This window comes from Chamaea fasciata, unplaced genomic scaffold (genome assembly GCF_029207755.1).
Source record: "Chamaea fasciata isolate MVZ Bird 193981 ecotype frontalis unplaced genomic scaffold, bChaFas1.0.hap1 SCAF_1, whole genome shotgun sequence".
In the NCBI taxonomy this organism is placed as follows: Eukaryota; Metazoa; Chordata; class Aves; order Passeriformes; family Sylviidae; genus Chamaea; species Chamaea fasciata.
The window spans coordinates 139,903,404-139,925,444 of NW_027094086.1; the positions used below are offsets into that span (position 1 = coordinate 139,903,404).

Genomic DNA, 22,041 nt, shown 5'->3' on the forward strand with positions numbered 1-22,041 from the left:
TTTTTTTTTCCTTTCTTTTGAGACTTCCTAATATTTTAAGACATTTAGGATCTATACAAAACACATTTTTTAGCTGCAGGTTTTAGATGCACGGTTAACGATGGATTTTGTGGCATACTTCAAGGAAGAAAAGCTGGCAGAGCTGTGCACACCTGTCTGTGTCCAAGTAACATGTCTGATACTTATAAGTGGATATTCATTGTGGAGTTTTAGATTAATATCCAAATCCTTTTCGGTTCTGCTTTACTAAGTAGACTACAGAGCAGTCTTGAGATTATGGGACTCTAACTTCGATATCATTATTCACAGATATTTCTGATGTTATCTCATGTATTCCTTGTGTCAATTGAACCTCTTTCCAAAGACAGACACGGCAGGATTCCAGAAGAGCAGCTAGGGTACGGAGCTTGAGAAAATTTCAAAAACTAGAAGAGGGCATATAATGGCAAATTACACTATAATTACTGCTGAGCTTGCAGAGAAGTTGGTGCATTCCCACTTAAACATCAACATAACATCCCACATCATCCAGGCAGCTCAAATGAGGTTCTTAAGAGACGGTTTGCTCCTGTCCCTGAGCACCTAATAAGAAGGAAGGATTGGTGGTATGGCAACTTTGCACAGAGTTAGAATTTTCTTTCCTTTCATATTTTTCTCTCATTCATTTCCTCTATTTTCTCCTCTTATGTGAGCACTTTGCTATTTGCCTTCTCTTCCTCCTTCATTCTACTTTCATTTTCATGCCTCCTTTTCTGCTCAGCACTGCATCTATGCCATTGCAAAAATGTGCCATCACGTTTGCAAACAAAACTTTTATCCTTAAAAAATGCACAACCATAAGGTGATGAATATGTATACCCTCCTCCCTTTGATAAGGTGAACAAAATCTGTTAACAAAAATCATATGATCAAACAGGCCAATAAAAGGTTGATACGTTTCTAGAGGCAAAAGCAGAAGGACAACAAGGAAACATATACATAGAATAAAGTTTCACCACGTCTTTAGAAATCAGTAGTATTTTCCCCAGAGAAATACAGGCTTTGTTCATTTAAAAAAAGTCTCCATTTTACTGGGAACAGAAATAATTTGTAGCATCTATATAGATGAGGCAGAGACCTTTACAGATTTTGCTCAAGATCAAAAGCCAGTAATTAAAAGATTCTTATTTCAAACCCTCAAATGACCATGAAAAAGTCAAATATTTTTCTCAATAGAAGTAGAAAACAGAGTTATAGCACATAATTTTTAGAGTTTTGGAGCGTTTCCTTAGGGAGGGATTTTCTGGTGTGAAATTTTTGGTGGGATAAGGCTCTTGCTTATTGCATAGGGGAAGAAAGGTGAATTGCATAGTATGTTTTTACACATTTTCAAGTTACTGATTTAATAACCATTGCTTATTGAGTAACATTTTCAAAAGCAAAAGAAAGGAACTACAAGAAAAGTAATTGAAAACACAGCATAACTGGAATTCAACAGCAAGCAAATATAAAATAACTATGGGACAGTGGACTAACCTATATGACACATGAAATCTTTTCTTTCTGGACATCCCTCAAAGTCTATACTCAGTCCTGTGTTTGGTTTTCTATAATTAGGTTTCTACTAAGCAAATCCCCTGGTCAAGTTGGGAGCAGGGAGTTGTAGGCTGATTGTAGCAGGGAGAATTATTTTTTGCATCCAGGGGAGGAACAAAGAGCAGCCATGTGCTACAGTGAGAAATAAGTAGGAAGCAGAAGATTCCTGCCAAGCCTCTTCTCTCCCTCTGAATCTAACAAAAGGAGAAACACGTGTGTCTTATCTGCTCAAAAGAAGTGGGAAACGGGGGGGGGGGGGGGGGGGGGGGGGGGGAGGGAATTCACCAAATCCCCACCAATTGCTCCCAACCTGAACCTGGGTGTGTTCCTTTCCCTGTCCACGCTGGAGGCAGCTGAAGAAAAATGTATTTATCCTACCTGAAGGCACACAGAGGCATGGGTATACAGACAGTAAAGCAGCAGCACAACACAAGCACTTAGAATCAATCCCAAGCAATGAACTCTGCTTTTCCTTCATTAGAACGCACAGGGCACGGCAGAAAACTTTTGGAAATATTCTAGATCCTCCCTAACTCTGCTCCTCTACACTTTCAAGACACAGGACCAAGTGTCTCCCCTCTTCAGCAGATTATTTTGTGGAGGGTTGAAAAAACACAGCAACAATGGGTGCACATATGGTCCATTTTTCAAAGAAGTGAGTTCTGGTATTATGAAGAAAAAGAGGATACATTTTAATATAAAAACTATTTCCCTTGTAACACAATTTGCTTTTTCAGTATGTCCTGATTTGAAACATCTATATTTAATATTGGCTTTCCTGTAGTAAAACTTTATCACATAATTTTGCATTACATAGTTAAATTTCTTTTTTTAAAATGATATCTTTTACTTCTGTGTTTATGGCTTTTTTTCTTTAACATGGTCTCATTGTGTATGAACAGTTTAAGCTTTGGCTCAGACTTGACAACCACATTAACAGGCTGGAAGCGAATTTTACTCAAGTTAAAATTCTTATTCAAAATGTCAAAATATATATTTTAACATCAGTTCTATTAAACACATACTTAGTAGGCAGTTGACATTCTTAAACCAGACTTTTTCTTGGCCTTCACACTGTTGAAATCCCAGATAAGTGTGTGAAAATTTCAACCATTTCTAACTCTATCGGATTTGCTTCTGAGTTATGTTTGAAGTACTGTTCACTCATGCCCTTTCCATCCCCACACTGAATTTACTGAATTTCAGATTACGAAGAGAAGAATTCACCACTTAACAGAAGTTTGCCCTTAATACTTGTAGTCCCTAGACAAAGTAGCTTTAAAGTAAAACTAATTACATTTTCTCATAATACATGTCAGTATGACTATGAAGGCATTGGGTTTTAAGTAACAAGTGCAAATAAAGCTCTTATACTATGTTTAAAATCCCATGAAGATATTTGGCATAGGAGGAAAAATACCCAAAATACCCTAGTATTTCTGAAAATAGCATATTAATATTTGAGAGATACACTTGTATATCAAGTTAGTTTTGTTATTTTGTTAGTTTTTAATTATAAAACTGAAATGGCTACTGGGACAACAGACAGAGAACATAACACCCATTTTCATGTGGAAAGATTACTTTTAAGATACATATGTATATTTGCTCCCCTTTCCTTAAAGAGAGAAAATAGAGTATGTACTTAGAATATGCAACACCACAATAAAGTTTGCATATATTCCTGAAAACTTATCTTTTTTCAAGCTACTTAAAAGTTTCAAATCCACCACTAATTAATATAAAAATTCAGCTTTTTTTCTGAGATTATCTTCATGACCCTAAACACTAAAACTCTACACTAGCAAAGTAAGAATTAGAGATTATGTATTCTGTTTGTCAACAACATCCCCCACATTGTATTTTCTAATGTAAACTACGTTTGTTTGGTTGTTGGGGGTTGTTTTTTTTTTGCAAACAATCAAATTTCGGGAGCTTCAGCCTGAACAACAGGTTCACTTTTCCCCAAATCAGAATGTTTCAACTGGTTTTCCTACTTCATTTTAACCCTAAGAGATGGGACAACATGAAATTTTGAAAGTGTGGTAATTGTTTTCTCCCCTACTCTTAACAAGCAAACGCCTCTAGGACACTTCTGGTTTAGACTCTTGCTGTTATTTGGAAACTTGTGGCTTTAAACAACACATTTCAGCAGAGAAATGTTGCACAAATATCCACCTGAATTAGGGCAGAAGTTTATAAATTTTAGGAGTCCAAAAGGAAATGTCTTTGTCCTTCAACTTCCCCCAAGATTAGAACACCCAGTTCTAACTCCTTCTAAGCAGAGCCTTTGAACTACAAGGTCCATTCCAAGCACAGTGTCAGTAAACTTGCATTTCTTCCTTTCATAATCAGTGAGACTGCCTCTTTAAAAAACAGACAATATTCTACAGAGGGCAAAGGCCCGCTATCCGAAAATTAGCACAACCGAGATAAAGCACAGCAAATTACAATGCAAATAAAATCCTACACGATACGTTACCTTCCGCCTCGGGCACTGAAAGGCACTACATGGATTCCCAAAGGCCCGCCGTCATTGGAGACTTCTACGAGCTTTACCATATCACTGTGAGACAATGACGAATGAGGGAATATGAACATGTACCGTGAAGGAACCAAAAAACCCCACACAAACATACACACAACAACAAAACCGTTCCGGAAACCAAGTCATGGTGATGAAAGCATTGTTGAATGCTACATACCTGAAGATTAATCTGATGGCATGAAAGGAGATCAATCATCAAAAATAGTTCAATTAATAAAACCAAGAGAAATCAAAGAACTTTTTTTAAAAATTTAGCTGAATACGTAAAAATAGGTCTCATGATCATCACTGCATGCATATTGCTTTATTTCTTTCTTATCCTAAAGTTAAACTGAACATTGAGCAGAAATACCTTAAATGCCACATAAATTTTTTCCTCAGAAACCTAAAAGCTATCATAGCACTAGCATGCTTTACTTTTTTATCTTAGAGTCAATGCTAAATTTTAACATTAGCTTTCCCATAACTACCTCATAATCAAATGAGAATTATTAAATTTTTAATTGGCTAAATCCTTCCAGTTTTAAAACACATTAATCTGTTTTATTGTAATTCCATTTCTTCTACTCGAAGATTCCTGCACCTCCTTACTAAGCAAAGTTTCCAAAGTAAGATTTAACTGTAACATTCAAAACCAACCAGACGTCCCCTGAAGCAACCATGCATCTAGTTTTCAATTATAATTTTTGCTGTAGCGAGGAAAAAAGCAGAAGAAAATACAGGTTCAGAAAGAGACATGCAAAAATTGTAGAAATAGATTTAGACCAAATCTATTAATGCGTTTTAAACATGTCCACATCTGGAGAGGTGGAATATAGCCCATGAACCAAAAAGAGCTATAAATACACAAATGAGAAAATAACACACGAAGGCCAAACCTCTCAGTAAAACTGGAAGTGAGAGATCTGAACAGAAGCCACAAGCTAAATTTGTGGCTTATGCCTCTCTCTGGTATTACATACTTTTTCCATATTTCTTGGCACTAGTCATATATACACACAGATCATTGAAAAGCTTGTTCCTCATAAGAATACAAATAAAATTGAATCTCGAAATGGAGCAAAGAGCAATACAAATGCCCTGTGATAGCAGTAAAAGATTTTTTTACTTCCTTCAATAAGCTCTTGATCATATGGTGGCCCATCATGAAAGCTTCCAGCTCTCAATCTGTAATTTGAGAATAACCAGACCACATATGGTTGGGAAGTCAACACAAATTCTGGGTTACAGCTTGTTTTACATTTCTTTTGCATTAAATTTATTAAATATATTTTTAAGGTAGCCTTTACATTTGCTGTATGCCTCTATTGGTATCTGAATTTTTATCTTGACTTTTAAACAACGTGAATGGAAGGTCTCTATCCTTATGGTCACTGTTAGCTCAAGAAAGTAGTGCAACAACAGGAGAGCTGAGAGTCTTAATTTAAAAACGCATTATTCTCCAGACATGGACTCGTGTTTTAAGACTGAGATCAATCCAGCATTTCATACTGTTCCATGTGCAGTTTCTGTATAGGCTGATTTCATTTCCTTCTCACCGTATGTTAAGGCTAAGTTTTCATTAACTAGTGTGCAAAGCAGCTCTCGGGATTCAAGTAACTCCTCCAACCTCCAAAAGGAACTCTAAAAGACCTGTGATTCTCTATGATCAACTTTTTTCTGACCTTGCTATCAGCTTAGAAGAAAATTACGGGCTAGGAGAGAGAACAAGTGAGAATCTGTGTGATGCACCTAGAACTGCGTTAGTGGAAACACAGCTTAAATGAAAAAAAAAAAAAAAAAAAAAAAAAACCCAACAACAACAACAACAAAACCAACTTATTTTCCATATCCAGCGTACACCATTTAGCTTGTTCTAGTGCTTGAGTCAGTGAGTTTTCATTTGTTCAAAATGCCCATTTAACATCTTTGCACTCATTTTTCCTGCACTTTTTCTTTAAAGAAATATAAAATTCTATCCCAAATTCAAATGTTAAATTTTGTAAAACAGAAAACAAGAGGAAATTATCACTTCCTAAGAGAGATTTTTTCAATCTGGCTTCCTGGTTTTCTCAGAAGTTTGGGCCAACTGATTCAAACAAACATACAAAGAAGTATGAGATCAAAACAAAACATAAATGAAGTAGCATATGATGAGAAGTCAATAAGTTACTTAAAAGCAACACCAGGAAGCATTACATTTGACAGAAGTTCTGCAAATTCTATTTAGGAAACAGCATTTGGAATTTACAATGTAACAGATTTAGTAAATGGAACTGTGTAAAATGCATGTTCTATTCCCTAATAGATGTCACCATGATCTTTATCTAACATTTAAACCCTCTGTCCCTAACTCATAATTTAATTCAAAAATAACACGAGCAGAAGATTTAATTTTCCTTAAAATTTAAGTTAATAAATTTAGAAGATTTAATTTAAGGCTAGAAGGGATATTTTCTCATTAATTCCATAACAAGGTATGGATCAGTTCTTTTCAACAAAATGCAAAAAGTCAAGTTTGCTGTATCTTTGGATGACATAAAATATCATTCAGTGACTGTATTTTTAAATCAGGTGGAGCTAAGAAAACACCAGTTTTGATCCATTTGCTGAGCATGAGGTTTTTGACCACACAACTTGTGACCCCGACACATCTTCCTAGAGACTCTGAACAAGTGATTGGAATTAAGATTTTCCCCTTTGAAATTCTTGCCTGTTGATCTATTTGTACTAGCACTGACCCTCTTCTTTCTGTTAAGTTTTCAAAGTTCCATCAAATAAGCATCTTCCTTGAGACAGAAAATCTACTGTAGCATCAGCCCTTACAAATGTCAAGTCTCCAATGCTCATATCTAACACAAGCTTTTTACAGTGTTTAAAATCTGTCTTAAAAAGGTCCATTGTTTAAAACCAAAATGACACATGACCTAAAAAAGACTGCCCCACTTTCTTAAGAGTGATATCACTCATGTTATTCTGAGTACTTCCCTAGTCTGTGTTCAGTTTAAGACTAGTTAAAACAATATGTTTTGCCAGTAACTTACTCCAGGGAAAAATTGGTAGCATTCTCCAAACCAGTGTCTGCATGTCCAACAGGCTCAACTCTGCTGCTGTCCTCCTCTGTTCGATCTTCATCCTAGATATTTTTAAAAAATATTCATTAGTTAAACCTACATTTAATTTTATTAACTCATTATAATGACATTTTATCATTCTCAGATTATTGGGGTTACCACATGTGCAGTGGAAATGTTGTGCTTCCACAACTACAAAAATCTTTCCTTTTCTGTCTGAAACTGTTCTAAATTGTTTTTTGTCACTTTATGCAATGATATTTATAGTTTGGCCAGTGTTATATCATAATTTTTCTACAGTTATAAAAGCCGTGCTACAGAAGCTATCACAGTCAGCATTTTTTTAAAAGGTTGACAAGCAAAAGCACAAAATCAGCTGATGGTCAGCAGTGTTTGGGGAAACTTCTCCCAGGCTCTCCCAAGCAGGTTGCTGGGGGCTTGACTGAACACAAAAGGCAGATCACTGATGCTCATTTGCAAAGACCTAAAAACAGTACAAGAAAATGCAGCTTCTGTAATTCCGTGAAGTACCAAGAGCATTTTAAACATCTTATCATGGCCTTTAATAATGTCTTGCCAGAGAAGGCTGACATCAAAGAGCTACATGAGGCTCTAATGCTAACCAATTGATTTTATTTTTAATTTCACTTTCCAAAAGGTACATACATTATTCACCAACTATATAACTTTAATGTCAAAGTTGTGAATGCTGTACTTCCAAGTTTAGATCACAGTAATTCAAGGACTTCCAGTAAGAAGCTCTAAACATTCTTATGTCTATGTTAATTATTGGAATATTATACTTTTAAATACCCATGTAATCAAACAGAAAATATTACAGAGTGTGAACAGTAGGTTTCAAACACAGACTGACTCTAGAGCCAGAGCCATCAGGTCAGTGAAATAATACATGATAGGTTATGAGTTTAGCACAGAGTCAGACAACTCATTAAGGTATTGAAGAGATGTTAAAAGCCGGCAGAGACAGTTGGTAATGTCCAATTGAGATTTCCACAGGGAATCTGCAAAAGCAGGAGGCTGGATGCATCAGGCTTCCATGGGCTGTGGATATGCCTTGTGCATCTGGAAAGCAGCATGCTTTGTGAGCCCAAGCTACTTGGAAGATTGATGATCCAGTTTCTCAAGAGGTGTTAATATGCACCTCCTCATCATCTCTCTCTGTTAAGCACAAGGTAAGTAATATATTTTAAAGGTTAACCAGCATCTTGAACCTGCCTAGAACTGTATATTTACTGTTATCAGTTGAAGTCCTACATGTACCACTGCATAAAGTTTAAAATTAAATAAATATTCAAATCTCCATGCCAATACTAAAGTCACATGCAAAGAAGTTAATAAAGAAAAATCAGAATGTTTATAGAGTTGGTTCATACTGAAATGAGGCATTCCACACCTTGTTCCATAGAGCATCTTGCAAATTACTGTTGCCATGGGTTTCCTGGTTTGAAGTTAGGGACACTGCTGATTGTAGAAAACTATGTATTTTTATTGCACTGAAGCTATTAATAGCCTAAAGAGAACTCTTTTCATCAGAGTTGCTGATGAAACCCAATTCTGAATCTCGCTTATGACAAAAGGTCATCACAGATGAACGTGACTTTGTTAATACTGTGGTTCTTGGCAAATTTTCATGCATGTTTTTTCCAAGCAAACATGCAAGATATAGATGGATAGATAGATAGATAAATAGATAGATAGATAGATAGATAGATAGATAGATAGATATAGATATAGATATACGGAAGAAGAGATTGAAATAACATCCTATCTATTTGTAGATATGCCTCTGCCAAAAAATAAATGTCTAGCTTTACGCTGTGTCATTTTAGTAGACATCTGCATATGTGCAATGTAGGCATCATTCACACTTGGGTCCTACACTTCATCAGTTTTTAGCCCCAAAAGCTTTTCTCTTGACTACTTTAAGTCTGTAAACAAAGCTTCCCTTGTCCCACTCAGCATTTGCAGCACTGAGTCCTTTGGGCTTGCTCTTGATAGACCCGCCTCAAGTGCCCTGCTGGGACATAGCCCCCCGTACAATGCTTGGGATAAATCCTTGTACAAACCATTCTTTCCACCCTTCCCAGCCCTGAGAGCATCTTTGCTCTTGTTCCCATCATACCTAGGCCTCTCCACTTGTTGGATATTCTGTTTCTTTCCTTTTTGTCCCACCTGGTGGTCCAAAGGTTTTTCCTGACAAGAAGAGGATCATCCCTCTGCCTGACCTCGAGTGCAGCCAGGTCAAAGCAAACAGCCAACTCAGCTGCCTCCTGCCTCGATGCACCTTTCAATATTGGGGTATAACAAATCAGAAACCGCAAATCAAAAGCTACGTAAAACAGATGCTATCTGGCACCATCACATCTCCATTTTGTGCCTTTTGTTTCAAGAATCATAAACACAGCAAGTTTTGGAACCACACTGACTGTCAGTTATCCAAGCAATTAAGAAACAGCAGCTCCCACACGCCTCTGTCTGGCTTTTCCTGGACAGCAGACAGATCTGCATCAGAAACATGCATGTGCCCATAAATAGGTGCTTAGAGGAGGAATGATAATCCTAATGAAAGTACTACTGCCATGATCAACAGATGTACAATGTACCCTTTAAAAATCTTTAATATTACAGTAATCAGACTCTCTTTTCTTCTCAAAATAACACAGATTTTGATTTACATTGAAGTGAACGGAGAGAAAAATTGGACACCTGCAGAGGGATTTGACTTAAAATTCTGATTTACTATGAAAAGTAACTAACTGGCTGTGAAAATCTTTGCATCAGGCAATTATTTCTTCATTTGGAAAGCAGTTTTCTTCTGAAAGGCAAATTCGACCTGGATGAGGTAAACAAGGGAAAGGACATTTAACAGAGCAAGAAAGTTTCTGTGAACCCACATGGATATTACTGCAGATATTTCTCAGAAATACCTGATTTGAGCAAGCTCCCACAAGTGTAAGGTTTCTTTTCTCTGTATAAAAACACTGATATCTACTATATCAAATTATACAGTTTTTAATGTACAGCTACTAAAGACAGAATGTGGGTTTTTTCCAAAATTGAAATTAGAGTAATTAAATGATCCTTTCATCTTTACATTACAAAGGAAAATTTAAAGCATCTCTTCCAATGTATTTCTCCGTATCTTGATGTGCTCACTGTAAAATTTCCCACTGTTTTAAAAATGAAAAGAAAACATTATTTTTCTAAGTTCTGTAATAAAATTAATGACTCAAAAACTGAAAAATTATCTTAACTGCTCAAAATGGACTATTAGTGCTAAAAGTTCTACCTATAAAAAGGTCCATTTCACAGTTCACCTGCACAGTATTAGTGAAATACATATGAAAAGTTGCAAATTGGGTTATTATTTTTGAAGACAGTCTCTCTATCACCACTTAGGATTACAAAATCTGCAGAGTTAAGGAATGTCAGCAATATTCTTGCCAACAGAACCTTATCCAATATATATGAACCCAAACAGTTCTTTTAATTACATTTTCTCAGAAAATTTCTGAATGAAATCTGCCTAGTATAATTTCCAAAGCTCAAAACCAGTCATGCTTCCCCTGTCTTACTGGAAATTTTAATGTCCATTACCAAAATATCAGCTCCTGCCTCCAATTAATCCACAACTTCATCTTCAAAGAAGCACCTTCCCACTCATCTCTGCTGTTCCATACACTTCTCATGAACTCCCCAAAGCAGAAGCAGAGCTTCACATTCCCTTGTCTTTTGACAATTTTCTAAAGAAAACTCAACAGCAGTCACAGAGTCTGAATATTAAATTCCTACAAGTTTCATTTGTGCAGCCTGTGTTTCTAGGTGCCTGCTCTGAAAAAGCAAGGATCACAATCTGCTTCAGGCAGACACAATGGGAAAGGAGCTTGAAAAGCTGTAAGGGTTATGTGTAAATCCATCTTCTCTGAACACTTAACCCCATGTCTCAAATTCAAGAGTAACATCTCCATTCTACCAGTGACTGGGGGAAAAAAATGGAAGTAAATGTGTTTGGCTTGGGTGGTTTGGTTGGGGTTTTTTTTTCAGTTCAGGAGGGTATAATAATTAATTCATTATTGTGTAGAAAGTGATATTTTAGCGACAATGCTTTTATAAAAGAGAGCAAACTCTACTTTCAAATTACTTGAGCACTCCTTGGCAAGGTCTGCTCCACTGACCACCTGTACACCTATAACGTAAATTGCAACTGTCTTGTGTATTGAATCATTTCAGCTGGAAGAATTCTCTAAGATCATCAAGCCAAACCATTAACCCAGCACTGCCAGCCTGCAATACATGTGCTCCAAGATGAAAGAACTGATTTTGGAAACAGATTTAGATACACTGAAATGCATCTGCACAAGGGCAGGATAGAGAGCTCTGTCTAGGCCTCCTTTACAGTTTTTTTGTGCATTTTCGCAACTCCTTAAGAAGCTGGCAAGATAAGCCAGATAATGATTAGGAAATCAGATAATGATTAGGAAAGCACTGATATGCCACTATTGCTGTAGCAATCATCTTTACAAAATAACTTTTGTAAGTAATTTTTCTTAGGAATTATTGCTTTTATCACACTCATCCAAAGGAAATACGATGCCAATACTCTTTGCATATTTTAAAATTATGAAAGGACAACTTGCAGGGACATAAAGCGGTTTACTTGCTGAGCTGGCAGTATGCAAAAAGTCAGGCTTTTCTGGAAGATTTGCAATGCCCAGACTTCAATGAAATGATAAGCAAAGAGAGATTTTTCTTGGCATTTTGAAATTCCTCCTATTTCCTCCTTCAAGAATGTGACCGATTTAAACTTCAGATATTATTGAGCTGATGTAATGCTGATAAGCTCTGATAATGTTATTTCTGTATCTTGTATTAATACCATATATGAGTATGGTATTCAGTCAGCTCAGTCCCTCAGTAGCAGCTCTGTGTCCTCAGGACTGGCTGGAGACAGCATCACCTCAGTGCGCATCACAGTGAGATTCACTTTCAGAGACACTGGGTTGTTTTCTACCATTTAATTTTTCCAAATTTTAGCACAGTGAGTGTAAGTCCTGTAAATACCAAACTGGATCCAACACCCAACAGGTGCTTTAGATTTTACGGCAGAAAGGGACAGATTATCAATAATGACAAGCTCCTGACAATATTTTTTTTCCTCAGTCAAGACACAAATAAAATAAAGCTTTTGCTATTAAAATATGCCCTTCCCCTCGTATCTCTCCTCTTAGTCTCTTGCACTTCTCTGTAATGATTATGGAAGAGGAGACATATTCGCTATTAGTCTCCTGGCAGCTGTGCTTCATAAATGTTTGTTTGGTTCTTGCAACATAAAGTAGGTTGTCTCTCTCTCTGTATGATCACACTTGATGGGAAACAGCTCCTAAGGGACCTATTTTCCTGTGCCTTAACTAGCACAAATACAGCAGCATCAGGCTTTTGTGCTAATGTTCTCACTTTTTGATTAACCGGCCAAATCTCCAGAGAATGGCAATTTTCAATCAAATCTGAAGAGCAGTTACAAACACAACATGGGGAAAACCCAAAAAATATTGAATACAAAAAATAGGCTATGTTCCCTCTTGAACATACATATACATGCACAAATAATTAGGTGAGAGCTCTGTGTAATTCACAACAGCCTTGTACTTGGTGTACTGCTATTATTAGTAATCCAGGGAGAAGGAAACCTAACATTAAATCATCACCCATTTAACACAAAAAAAAAAAAAGCTTCCAAAAATTATTTAATCTTATGTGTGTATATATATACACACAAGTTAATATTCACTTTACGTCCCAATAATCCCTATGTTACTCACGTCCTTCTGCAGGATGGTCACCCTGCAATTGGAAATGACAATATTCACACCGTTTTTATATGCCTCACTACTCTAAAATGAAATTTCCCTTGCTCAGTCAAATCAGTGAATAGATATCATATAGACATAGAGAAGTGCAGAATAGAAGGGATTTCTCAGGTCTCTGATGAATATCAAACTCATTCCCTGCTATCACAGGCAATCATCTCTTATTTCCCATTTATTAAACTGATCAAGCTGAGCCTTAAGCCTGGTTGGCTTCACGACGGCACTATTTCTGTTTTGAAGTGCCTTAAAAGGAAATGTTTTTACAGATTTAAAGAGAGATGAATTTGATTTCCTATTGTCCAAAAGGCAGAACACCAGAGAGCCAATGAATATAATTTGATACAACCTTCCTTTGGCAAACGTATGCGACAATTCATTCAATTTTGAATAACTAGCATTTTTTCATTCATAATGACTTCTTAAAACACATAATAAAAACCTGGCAATACTAATTAAGGCTGAATAAGTACTATGGTATCCCATTTATTTTGTAGTGTGTATCAAATCAGAGCTTCACGGAAATCTGTGGCCTTTAGGGGCTTAACAACCTGTGAGGCATCACTGAAATGACACACATGTTCTGTAATGATTTGGTGGCACACACCTCTATCACACAGCAAGGCAGGCTGGTGGCAGGAGCACAACACAAAAACTGCTTGGCCATGTAGCAGAGCTTCCACTAAAAAGGACTTTTACTAGATTATGCTGCAGTTAATTCTTTTTACAGGAGGCATTGCAGAAGCACCGAAAAGTACGAGAGCCTTTTAAGAGCTTTAGTAGGTTAGGCAAAAAGTTTTCCTGCTAGTAAATTTAATTTGAGACATTTTGTTGCTTCTTCTTCTTCACAGTAAAGAAAATCTTGGGTATGTCCTTACAGTGGTAGCTTATCAACAAACAGAAAGAAGTGCATTAAAAGTCAAAAGGTTTTTTTGTTGTTGATCGAACGTGCTTCTTAATTCATGCATCTGAATAGTCTCTTTCTACCAGCAGAGAAAATGTTTAGGAAAAGGGAAAAAATTATTAGCCAAAAATAGCAAACACCCATACAACTTGGTGAGCCCACACAAGGAAAACGGCACCAAATGGGATCTGACAGAAAAAAGCCCATTAGCAATGTATAAAGCATCACCAATTCTCAAGCATTTCACAATGTGCATTGTAATCATATTTCACAGACTGCATTTGCTGTTTGACTGAAAACTACAGGGCTTGTTTTCCCCACACTGAGGTCTTCCCACCCTGGATTGTTTCAATGATTTCTCCAGGACCACTGACAGACCAGGGTGGGAGGCAGAGAGAGGAGATGTGCTGCAAAGTGATAGCTACCAGAACAAATCCATACATCTAGGTTCCCCTACAGATGGCAAATATCAAGTGGATAACAAAAATCTGTAGCTGTTCCCACCAGATCATATTTAAGAGACATTTTAAAGAAGACTCAAGTATTACTGGACACAAAACTATTTTTGTGGTTATTTTACAACAGCTCCAACTCCACATAGAATATGCACCACTTTAGCACTCATAGCACATTACAAAATAATACAATGATGACAACACAGTGCCCTAAGTTTCTGTTCACTCACAACTGGGTAAAGCATTGCCAAACTGAACTTTAAAAAATACCTTGAGAATACATTTATTGTATTAAAGAGAGACTTAAAATGAAGACAATATTGGGTCCTTTCTAATTTCCTCCACTGACTTGCGATACGATAGTGGCAAAAATCACTCAAAAGCGCATTTCCTTATTAACACGTTGGGGATAATATTACATGTTTGCAAAGGCAAATATACAATTCTTGGATGTGACACTTTGAAAAGCAGAAATATTAAAATGGACCTCAAATGTCTCAGCAGCAGCTTAGGATGCTAAGCCACAGAACACTTCTTGCTCAAAGGTACCAGATGTGCTTCATCTCTTCCTTTTCTTAGCACCTAGTAACACCTGCAGTGCACAATCTATTTTTTAAACACCTTATTAGATGCCAAGTACATGAAGAACTACAAAACTCAAGGTATTTCATCACATAATGAATTTGTCAGACAGTTCACTTACAGAGCAACCTGTAAGCAGAACCAACTACAGCTAACAAGAATAGCCAGAAAAGATTTGGCAGGATCAGACAAGGCTTCCCAGCCCTTATAGTGCTGCCTGTTGGGGAGCTCACTAAAATTAATCTTTAAAACCAAACGTAATGATAAAATCTACCAAAAGATTAGATGCAACAATAAAGCACTAACCTCTTGTGCTACTTATTTGAAATACATAAAACATGTATTGTCACACTTTGAATATTAAGTGAAGCATCCAAAGAGCTTTCTGAAGATCTGGTCAATAACAAGTTATAGATGTGTCCATTGTATTAAAAAGAGAAGTAACTCCCTCATAGACTCATGTACAACTATAGCAAATTACCTCAATTTGATTGTTGCCTTAAAAATGGGTTCTTTTTGTGTAACTGTCTAGTTACAGTCTTTAATCCACTTTCTGTTTTTCCTGAGGATTCAAAACATATCTGTTTCACAGGTGTAAGTCTGCTCTCTGTTTGTTTTATAAGGCTTATCTACAAAATATTTCCATGTTCAGATCTCTGAAATTTTATACTCTTCTCATATGATTAACAGACTGACATACAGACCACCAAGATCTGCCAGTGTAAAACAAATATTAGGGTTCATATTAAATACAGATTCAAAGTCTTACTTAGATGTCAGAATGATGGGAAATATCTTAAAAGGAAATAGTTATCAGCTTTACTTCAAACAAGGCTACAATTATAGGTCAATGTATAATTGAATTCCCCTGCAAAGTTCAGCCCAAAGGCCAGGCCTGGTTATCATCTACCTTGCCTAATGCAGGAATTACCTCAATTACAGAAACATCCCCACATGGTGGACCAACATAAGTGTAGCATTTGGCATGTAACAAACACACTCTGGTTGATGCTTTTGTGTACAAGGCATATACAATTTACTTTCCCCGATACATACACTGCTCCTATAGAGCACTCCTCGCTAACTCATGTAATACCTGCACACAGAGAGGAAACTGTCCCTGCTTTGGTAGAAGGTGCTTCACTTAAATTTTTTCACAACAGGGGTGACTTTTACAAAATAAAGTCTAATTTTCTTTTATAACTTGAGTTCTTCCAACTCCACAATGCCAGGTAATACAGTTCTGAGATTTCAGTACCAGAAACATTCATTTGATATGGACAAGTAGATGTTTATGGAAGTAAAAAAACCCCCACAATATACTCCTAATATGGATTGTTACTATGGCATCCAGGAAATAAATATATACACATATAGATAGATATAGATATAGATAGATATGCTTCTAAATAGACAAATGTATTTAGAAGGCCACAACAACAAAAACATTATTTTGTTCTTAAGGCAGGAAAAAAACAGATTACATGGCAGTGCTACAACTACATGGTGTTTGTTTTTTTCTGTTGAGTAGTCTAAAGTAGGTCAAGTTAGGCACATCCATTAGTTCTCCTATAAATAGATCCACACTGAATTCACCTGCTTGTAACTAATGTAGAGCAACAGAATTTTAAATACTTTTGCCTTTAATCTGACAAGTTAGTTTATTCTGTATATAGATACCAGGAAAAAAAAAAGGCATTAAGTCGTTCGTGAGTTTTGAAGGCCAAAAAAAAATGACAATGGAAACATGAAATTGGGACACACTTTCCCTGCAGAAAACCAAGTGTACATGCCTCCACCTATAAGTTTAGAGATCTAAAAGACTTCTGCAGAGATGTATTATAGATAAGTCACATAGTTCCCCCTTGATATTGAGACAAAGGAAAGGAGACAATTCTGTATCAATCACTTCACATTTTCACTGTAACACTCCTGAATATATTATTATTCACCTCACCTTTTCAAAGACCGTGATTTTCATCCTTCTGAGGATTTTTTTTTTAAGGACACAAAAAGCATTTCTTATTTAGCAACTTGAATTTGTCATTAGGCAGTTTTCAAACAGGTCTCATAGCTCTTTTATCCTTATTCATTTCTTTTTTTCTTTTTTAATCTGAAATGGTCCCTCGTTGCTTGATTTGCAGATCTGTATCAGCATGCAAGGATTTCGCTAGCTTCAGCCAAGTACAGAACAGTTCAATCCCCTGGAGCACTGCACGTAAGAGTCAATTTAGAAGCAAGGTAAAAGTATAGCACTCTGTTCCCTGTCACACAAAACATCTTTTTACTCACACAGGCATCCTAATAACAAAATTCAATTCTGGATATTTTCCTCAGCATGGCTCAGGACTGCTCAGAAATTACATCAGAAAGCTCACTGAAGACTTGGCTTCTTAAAAATTTGATTAAAATATCTATTTTCCAATAAGGCAATAGTCTGTACATTAGTGGGAGTTTCAACTTGGGACATATTCTTTGAGTTCTGTCTCCTTTAGAATATGCAACTTTCAAAGCTTTTGTTTTTGTGTTGCTAACAATCCCCGTTAGTTTTGCCTAAAGAACCATAAAAATCATGGAATGGTTTTGTTTGAAATGGTCCTTTAACTTCATCTAGTTAAAATCCCCTGCCATGGGCAGGAACGCCTTTCACTAGATCAGGCTGCTCAGAGCCCCATCCAGCCTGGCCTTGAGCACTTCGAGGAATGGGGCATGCACTTCTCTGGATGTTCCAGTGCCTCACCACTCTGACAGTAAAGATTTCTCTCTAACATCTAACCTAACACCTTTCAGTTCAAAGCAATTCCCCATTCTCCTACCCTACATGCCTTTGTAAAAAGTCCCTCTCCAGCTTTACTGTAAGCCCTCTTTAAGTACAAGGAGGTGCTATAAGGTTTCCCCGGAGCCTTCTCCTCTCCAGGCTGCACAGCCCCAACTCTCTTGGCCTGTCCTCATAGCAGAGGTGCTCCAGCTCTGGTCATCTTCCTGGCCTCCTCTGGATCCGCCCCATCAGGTCTATATCTTTCTTACGATGGGGGGCCCCAGAGCTGGTGCAGTGCTCCAGGTGGGATCTCACCAGAGCAGAGCAGAGGGGCAGAATCACTTCCCTCTCACTGCTGCCCATGGGGCTTTGGATGCAGTTCAGGTCACACGTGGCCTTCCAGGCTGCAAATGCGCATTTTCAGGTCATGTCCAGCTCCTCCTTAACCACCACCCCCAAGTCCTTCCCCCCACAGCTGCTCTCAAACCATTCCTCATCGAGCCTGTATTTTGTGTTTGGGATTGGCCCAATCCAGGTTCAGGACCTTGCACTTGGCCTTGTTGAACTTCAGGAGTTTTGCATGTGCCCACCTCTCCAGCCTGTCCAGTTCCCTCTGGATGGCATCCCTTCCCTCCAGAGTGTCACCCACACCTCATGGCCTGGTGTCATTGGCAGACTTAAAGAGGGTGCCCTCAATTCCACTGGTATTTTAATATCTTATCATCTTGCTTAAACAAAAATCCTTGAGTTTCCTTTCATTTAGACAGTGACTTATCTCCATTTCTCATTTGTTAGGATTTGCTAACATACAGCTTTGATTTATGACTTTTTAAATTTATATTCATACTGATTAAAAGTAAAAACACCTATACATCCATTTCAAAAGGTCTTTTGTGTCACACATTAAGTAGATGAACAAACAAACCCAAAGTAATGGAGCCCTAACCTGCATATATCTTAATGATATTAAGTCTTGCTGTTTCAGCCCTTCCTTCCCTAGAAGAACAAAACCAGGCAAGGTTCTGGCCCCAATTCCCAGAGAGGAAGGACCCAGCAGGGAGCCCCAGCACTGTGATGGTGATGCAGGACACCTGGCCTTGATACAGAGGGACAAGGCACCCAAGCCTGCTCTCAGTCCTCTGAAATTTTGAGTGATGAGATTTCACCATTTTGCAGTTTCATCTTTTACTTCTCTTACACTGAATTCACAGTTGCATTCCACTTTTTTTTTTTCCACCTCATTCCACTGAGAAACTCCACTAAAATTGCTCCAATTGAGTTTCCCTGTTATGCTGTAAAATTTTCTTTTTCAGTCTTTTGCACAACATGGATTTTACCTTAGGCACCAAACAAATTCACCATTTTAATAACAGAAAATGCTATAGCATTTTTCATTGTCCTTTGCTCAATTTGTTTTGTTGAAATCAACATGAAAAACAATTTCAAACTTCTCAGTAAATGCTTCATTTACAAAAGCTCCATTCCAAGTGCCTACAGGGTTACAATCTGGTCTATGACAATTTTATTCATTTTTTAATCAAAAGCATTAAATCAAATTTAAAATAAATACTACTCAGTACTTCTGTAGTGCCCTCCAGCACAGTATGGCAAAAGCAGTTCATGGACAATTATTACTCTAGCTTCACTGCACCCACAGGAAGACGATTAGAGGTTATTCTCCAAATTATTTATTTGAGAAAACTGAGGCACCAAAGATTTTTTTCCTTTTTTTGAGGTTCATCTCCAGTCTTAGATGCTTTCAGTTTTGGGTGATGTCTCTGAGACAGACAAAGCCTTACTTTAAGAAAAAAGTAAAATATTCACAGGTACTCCTGAATTTACCCAAAAAGGCAGGACCACAGGCCCCATCACCTCTTGCAGGGTGGTGGCTGGAGTAAGGCTGGGAAAAGCACAGACCCACTTGGAGTAGTTTGGTTCTGCACACATGCATTGCTCACTGCCCTGCAAAACCCTTACAAAACACGTGGTGAAACACGATCAACAGCCAAAGTTCATCATCACCACCTCACCAAGCTATCCAGGAACCACCAAATACAACCTCTTGGCCTAAAATGCACCAAGGAACAAAGTGTGGGCCACCACACAACCGCTACAACCACAGCTCCAGAGGCACTTGGCAAACTGCCTGTTACAAAAGAGAGGGCGTTTCAAGAAATAACTCATTTAGTGCCATTTGTGGCAGCAGAAGAGATCCCAGCTTCTCAGTAAAATTAATTCTTTTAAACTTCTTCTCAGAGATCTTATTTCCATTTGCAATTCTTTCCCTTCCTTTTCCACACCAAGTGAGAGCAGTTTGGACTGAATTCAGCATGTGTGATGGCGGTACAGCATTTCCAAGCAATTGTATTTCCATCCTGCAGCCCATAATAACACCTCAGCCCGGCATTTCATTATCCTGCAAGGCCAGCTCAAACCACAGATGTGGGTTGTTGAAAGCAGCAGTCTCCTCTTCTCCCCTCCCCAGATGGTCATGTCTGGCACTGGATTCCTCTGTCCACCTTCTCCTTTCAGTTTATTCAAGCATTTGTATCATTATACAAAAGATCTAAATTAAAATTAATGTTTAATAAAAACAATTTTAATTGGTTACATTTCCCAGGCTGGTCCAGTTCAGTCTAATTAACAGCCTCATAAAAGCTTAGGGAGGCACAAGGGAGGAAGCAAAGCATGGCCAAGACTGCTTCTTTCAGCAGCAGAGACAACTGAAAATGTCTCTACTGCTGTGGCCTCAGACTGTTGTTTGAGGATACTGCTCATCTGGAGTCCTAAAAACAGCTCAAGGCACTCATTTCAGCATTCAGTAACTTGCACTGTGTCCATCTCTCTTTTAATATCACCCCTCTTTTATTACCTCCTTCAAAATACTACCTATTTTCAACTAATCTAAATAATTGTGTCTTGCTCACTGGAGTTGCTATATCAGCAGCTCCCCCTCTTTCAAAGTGAGCAGGCTTTCCAGGAATGAATCCCTCTTGCCCTTGCACGCTGCTGACCTATTTTCTGTAATTTGTTTTTTCCCTGCCAGTTTCTAATCTACAGCAGAACTTCATTTGTCACCACATAAGCAGTTACTAAACAACTTCATACGAATTACTAAAATTCTACCATATTCCTTAGAGGAGACAAAATTAACACAGAGGCAAAACTATGCTTTTAAATGCTATTTCTTGAATGTATTAAAAGTTAAGACGCATAAACAGAAAGGGAAAAAAAACCCCAGAGCTTATGGTTGAATTCCTCTTCATCCATCCCACCCCAAAAAAGGTGAAAATAAAGAAGTTATAGACACATTGCAGAAGCATGTACCGAAGTGCTTCTCCTTAGAGTCATAGCACTTTATGCATGGATGTCTACATGAACACTTTTTTAAGGTAAACAGTAGCATTTGGGGGACCAAAATTCAGTAAGGAAGTAGAAAAAAGTTTGTTGATCAGGACTAAAAGGCATAGACACTGCTAAACCCCAAAAGCATAGACACTGTTAAACCCCACATTTAAACATTCTGATATTGACACAAGGTTTACTTAGTTGTCACTCAATCAGTTACAAACTTGCTACAGGCAGGCTGAAGGTTTCGAAATGTACAGCAACTTGTCAATTTCCACAAATCACATCTGAATCCCAGATGAGCCAATCAATGAAGCTAGTCCAGTCTAAGACCTCCCAAAAGAAATGTTTATTTTGCTTTAACTCTTCACACACCTATTTTCTGAATCTGGAAAACAAAATACTTTTAGGAAACCAGATGGAAGCAAGTCCTATTATCTTTCTGTTCTGAAGCTTCTGTTTCTGAAGCTTCCACTTTCCAGTGTCACAGAACACACGAAACTTCAGACAATGTAGCTGGGCCAGTCCAGCACCCTGCTGTGGCCAGAGGGCAGTGCAAGGACAATACTGATCTACCAGTACTGACTACATGGGAAATAGAAAATTACCTATCGTTATCATTGCAGGACGAGAAGGGTGAATCAGAGAGTGAACCTTTGAAACAAGGTAAAAGCCATGATATCTTACATTGGAACTGATTTACTATAAAGGCAAAGCCAATTTAGAAAAAAATTAGAAAATTCTGTGACAAAAGCTCAAAGGCTCCTAACCGAAATTAATAAAGCTCATGGTGTTCTCATAAGATTAAATGATTTGAAGAAAAAATGGCTGAGAAACAAAACAGAGTAGTTCAAAACCTATGAATTCTCTTTTAATATAATCAGCAGGTTACTGACTCTTCTTTTTTGTGGTCCATCCTCATCCATTTACAGG

At 37.5% G+C, this 22,041-nt stretch overlaps 1 protein-coding gene across 15 annotated transcripts in view; it reads right to left on the reverse strand.

Moving 5' to 3' along the window:
* Positions 1–22,041, reverse strand: part of PARD3 (par-3 family cell polarity regulator) — a 445,231-nt gene that overhangs the window by 209,750 nt on the left and 213,440 nt on the right. For 14 of the 15 annotated variants that reach the window (XM_066200202.1, XM_066200148.1, XM_066200211.1 and 11 more), the window contains 2 exons: positions 7,147–7,238; positions 4,058–4,141 (listed from right to left, as the gene is read on the reverse strand). In XM_066200202.1, the coding sequence (XP_066056299.1) occupies positions 4,058–4,141; positions 7,147–7,238 (176 nt within the window). The remainder of the gene's footprint in view (positions 1–4,057; positions 4,142–7,146; positions 7,239–22,041) is intronic. The other variant, XM_066200138.1, reaches the window with a different exon arrangement.